Source organism: Aegilops tauschii, chromosome 6 (genome assembly GCF_002575655.3).
Source record: "Aegilops tauschii subsp. strangulata cultivar AL8/78 chromosome 6, Aet v6.0, whole genome shotgun sequence".
In the NCBI taxonomy this organism is placed as follows: domain Eukaryota; kingdom Viridiplantae; phylum Streptophyta; class Magnoliopsida; order Poales; family Poaceae; genus Aegilops; species Aegilops tauschii.
In genome coordinates this window covers 461,515,704-461,520,330 of record NC_053040.3, presented here as the reverse complement: position 1 = coordinate 461,520,330, position 4,627 = coordinate 461,515,704, and the positions used below count along the sequence as shown (strand labels likewise).

At 42.6% G+C, this 4,627-nt stretch overlaps 1 protein-coding gene across 1 annotated transcript; it reads left to right on the top strand.

Annotated features, from left to right (window-relative positions):
• Positions 1-703: 703 nt before the first annotated feature.
• On the top strand, positions 704-3,787 carry LOC109773994 (uncharacterized). The gene is made up of 11 exons (XM_073502175.1): positions 704-1,183; positions 1,278-1,433; positions 1,532-1,735; positions 1,822-2,043; positions 2,135-2,219; positions 2,540-2,712; positions 2,828-3,028; positions 3,112-3,240; positions 3,315-3,430; positions 3,509-3,584; positions 3,671-3,787. The coding sequence occupies exons 1-11, from the start codon at positions 704-706 to the stop codon at positions 3,785-3,787; spliced, it is 1,959 nt and encodes a 652-aa protein (XP_073358276.1).
• Positions 3,788-4,627: the final 840 nt, after the last annotated feature.

The following is a 4,627-nucleotide window of genomic DNA, read 5'->3' as shown; positions in this document are numbered from 1 at the left end:
CCTACGATTGCAAATTAGTTTCTGCATGTTGTTTGTTGTCTTTCACTTGTAGGTTGGATTGATGAATAAACAACAATTTTTAATCAGTGTTAGTTATAGCATAGTCACTTTAAGTTATAGCAATGCCCTAAGACATGCATGTTGCAACTATGAGACGCCGACTAATATTGTATGTGTTGCACGTTTGTTTGATGCATGTTCCAGTATGCATAATTTCGTTTTTTTCTTTTCGATTTACTGTTAATTAGGCACTGTCACCGATTCTTATATCTATTTGTACAGTACCATATGAAAATAAATGATTAGATAAATTATGTTGCTTTTTATTATGAAACTAATTGGTTAAATAAGTACTTGTTAAACTGTCATTTTATGTGCTGCACGTGTCTCTGCTGAATGTTTCAGTATGAATAAATTATGTTGTATAGTTTTCTATCTACTGTGGGATAGTGTATTCCATTATTATGTTTTATGCAACAATATGTTAGGAAAAAAGTTGATTACATAATTTATGGTACTATAACCAAGTATATTTTTTAACAGGATGGATGAACTCAACGGAGAAATTGTTTGCGCCGTTGAAAAATGGTGCAAACTTATTGCCAGTCTATCTTCCGGTCAACGGGCCGCACTTGCCGAAACACCACTCCGTAGCATGCTTTAGATACCTTCGCTGAAGATGCGTACACTGTTGATCCGGTACATGGTTGAGATTTTTGATCCTAGCAAGGGCAGATTCATTGTACAAGAGTTGGTTGGCGAAGTGTCTCTCGGTGCCGTGGATGTTGAGTGCATCTTGGCCTTGGAGAACCACAGACTGTCGGCAGAAGGTATTCTCGGTGAGGAAGGTGAGGATGTTAAAGATCGAGTGCCGCCTCAATTCCTGAGCAAGACCACAGGTAACATAGTCATCGATGATCTGATTGTGGACATCACAAAAAATAAATCTGCCGACGACGATTTCCTTCGGAGAGTTGTCCTCGTGTTGCTTGGAATAGTTCTTGCTCCCATGTCAAGCAAGACTGTACCAAAGAAATATTACGCATTGGTGGACGATGTGAAGCGTATATCCAAGATTAATTGGAATGCATTCACCCTCCGGGTTCTGCTGGACTGCCTTCGCAACATGAGGAAAGGCAAACACCTCCGCCAATGGCCGAGAGGGAACTTAGCTCTCCTGCAGGTACACCTTTCAGACTTGTACCATTGCAAAAAAAATTATGATTGCTAATTTACCTGCTGTATAGTACTAATTGTAATTTTTCATATTCATGCAGTACCTGTACTGGGAGAAGGTTCAGCCTCTGGAAGGTGAATGCGCATTCAATCCTAGCTTGTCCATGGAACCTCTAATGAGGAATTGGACTGAAGCTGCAGCCTCAAGGAGAGACAAGTTTGATTATGACCACGGCCGTGGCCGTGGTAACATCAAGGTAATTCATTACGTTGGGTACTTCTTAAATCTTTTATATAACATAATTAGTTGTATTAATATTTTTATTGATAACATATATTTGTATTTCACATGCAGATTGAAGACAACATAACCAAGGAGTATAGGGCGCAGGAGCGCAAAGTACCCGAACCAGAAAAGCCAAAAATGAAGCCCGCCGTTGGTGCGGCAAAGAAGTCCAAGTTAGCCTCAAACGCGGACGAGATGATGAACCTCATCATGAAGCGGTGTATGGATTACATACGCAGCCAAATGAAGGAAATACCGGAACAAGTAGCCGAGGTGACACACCCTTAATTCTATGTTCACAACATTTTTGAAGTTGCAAAACCGTGCCGACATTAATTAATATTTTTTATGTAATGCAGAGATTGTTAGAGAAGTTGAACCAAAATGGTGTGATGTACAAGCCAGCGGCTGCTGCGGCTTCCGGCAACAATGATGCCGACCTAGAAGTGGATTCCTTTGAGAATGGTCCGCCAGAAAAAAAAGAATTCGTGTACAAGGATGACTCTGACGGTATAGAGCCGCTGATTGATTTGACACAGCCTGACGAGCCTGTTGTAAACCAGAACAACGATGATGAGGAAGTATGTTTTCATTTATTTGTCTTCATTTATCTCAATTATGCATCTTCATTTTCGTTAACTGAACCTATCACATTATTTCTTTGTTAACTAGAAAACACCTGCCAAGTTAAATGTTGACAAGACAACGAAGCCTACTGATGAGTGCGGTGCAATACCGAAGAACCCTTGGATTGTAGGTAATTCTCCTCGAGCAGAATCGTCCGATATTGACATTTCTGCAAGTTCTATCAACAGGATGGTGGGTAAGAGCAAGGGGAAAAAGTCTGCAGCAACCGCAAAAGAAGACGATGTTATATCCGGGAAGCGCTGACGGACTGTTCCCAAGAAATTTGAATCGCCCTTTAAACTTGACAAGCCCGGCAAGCGAAGAGCTCGCGGTACTAAGCCATCCGGCAACACTACCGCAACTAGAGGTACCGTTAGTAGCTATCTTAGTGCTTAATTTACTACCATTTCATGTACTCACCGTTCGTGACGTTCGTAATTTATCATGCAGCTCTGTTTAGTGACAATGACATGGAAGGCTCTGTTAAGGACGATTTGACACCGAAACTCATCGATGCTGCTGTTATGTTTGTGGAGGCAGCTGCTCGGTCTGAGAAGAATATGACAAAAAGAGTTTACTACGACGAACGTGGCACCTCTATGACAGTGGAGAGTATACGACCGGTACTTGAGCATACATGGCTGGTGGATGACGTAAGATCTATTAACATGTCCTGCTATTTAAGTGCATAATCTAGGTGTCACCTATGAAAATAAAATGTTCTATTATTTTACGCAGATTATCAATGCTTATCAGACACATTTGGCTCTACGCGTTGGTCATGATCGGCACCTCTGTCCAGCCTCGAGGTCCAAATACCTTGTTGATCGTGCTAAGGCACGAGACAACCCTAAACCGTCGAAATACAACATGGATAGTGCGCTGAGCAGAGCTGGAGCAGTACATAGGGTTCTGGACGAGTATACCGTCCATGATAAGGTACGATATGTTCTTACTAGTTCATTAACACTCATTTCAACAAGCATAATTGCATCTGATTACAAATGTGTTCCACATTTTAGTCGTTTATCCCGTTGAACGTCGACAATACACACTGGATCACCGTGGTGATGCACAACCTCAAGAAAGAATTCCGAGTTTTTGACTCGCTCTATCCTCTCGAGTTCTCTCTCGACACTGTGAAAGCACTGGTACTCTCCCCAACATTGAGCATTCTTCATATGAAATGTTATATGGTTTCTCACTACTACTTTCTTTCAAATAGCGACTAGCAATAGCAATTGATATGGAAGAGGCAAACCGTATTACACCTGGCAAATATCCAGACGTCACTATGTGGCATATCATACCTCAGATCGACATGCCACTACAAGAGGACAGGTGAGTTATGGTTCATCATTTTCTACTTACGAAAGACATGTTCGTGTGCACGGTGACTAATGTTTGCATATATATTAGGAACTCTTGTGGCCTTTTTGTGATTGAAGTTATGGAGCGTTGGGACGGGGATCGATGGACCGCCGATTTTACCCAGGTAATTTGTCCTCTCTGTTCGTACACTTGTACAATTGTCGTATAATACCAACTTCTATTCATTAAACCTTGTTGTAAAAATTGCAGGGCACGGTTAATGCAAGGAGAAGGCGTCTCGTCGCCGAGTTGGTTCTCTCACCTACCAACACGCTCGAATGTGTGAAGAACAAAATCCGCGACATCGCAAAGAAAAGCAAGGCGTGAAGACATCATACATGATTCAAGATTCTAGTTTTAGTCGTTTGTTTTAAGTCAGCACGTTTCCTGGCATGGACAACTTTGATTTTCTATCATTCATGTAATAAGCACGATACCATGGATTTTGTGTGGATTTTTGGTCGCTCACACATACTTGTGTATGTGTAATGCAGTCAGACTATACGTTTCGTACCAATAAATTTTTGCTTCCCATCATTTGTTCTACCTTAATGTTTTTTGCTGCTGTGTTCATTCTTTTCTGTCATGGAAGAGTAATTCATTTCTTTTTTACTTTTGCATATTTTTTTGATTTGATTTGGCATTATTCAACAATAAGATTTTTTTTGATAAATTCCTTTTTTTGCCTGAGAATCAACCTTGGCTATCGTGCCATCCGGTGTGGGATCCCGCGCCCGAGACAACGACAGATCCGGTCCCCGCGCAGGCGACCCAGTTGACGAGCGCCAGTTGGCGCGGGGGGACGCGCCAGGTCTGGTCCCGCCCGACCGCTCGGTGGAGACAGCCCGTGTGTCGGACGCAGACGGGCCACCCGTGGATCCTGCGATTGGTGGAGTAGGCAGATCCGCCTGGGATCCCGTGCGCATGATTGCCGCTGGATCTCTCGGGATCGGCATCCGCAGGTGGATCTTCCTCGTGTCTTGCGCCAGACTCCCTTGGCGTTATGTGTTGCTTGAAATCACGTTGCACAGTTTTTTTTGCTGCATTTTTGTTAGCCTTTTTCTTTTCTGCATCATGAAGATCAGGATCAGTAGCACCATTAATCACATGATCAACTACTATTTCGCCCCCTTGATCAGTACGATTTAGAGCTCCGGTGGAAGCAAA

What these genes read in the sequence shown, in the direction of transcription:
- LOC109773994 (XM_073502175.1), top strand. Translation starts at nt 704, where the DNA reads ATGGTTGAGATTTTTGATCCTAGCAAGGGCAGATTCATTGTACAAGAG. An exon ending in GGAACTTAGCTCTCCTGCAG is followed by an intron (nt 1,184 to 1,277) that starts GTACACCTTTCA and finishes ATATTCATGCAG; the next exon opens with TACCTGTACTGGGAGAAGGT. An exon ending in TACCGGAACAAGTAGCCGAG is followed by an intron (nt 1,736 to 1,821) that starts GTGACACACCCT and finishes TATGTAATGCAG; the next exon opens with AGATTGTTAGAGAAGTTGAA.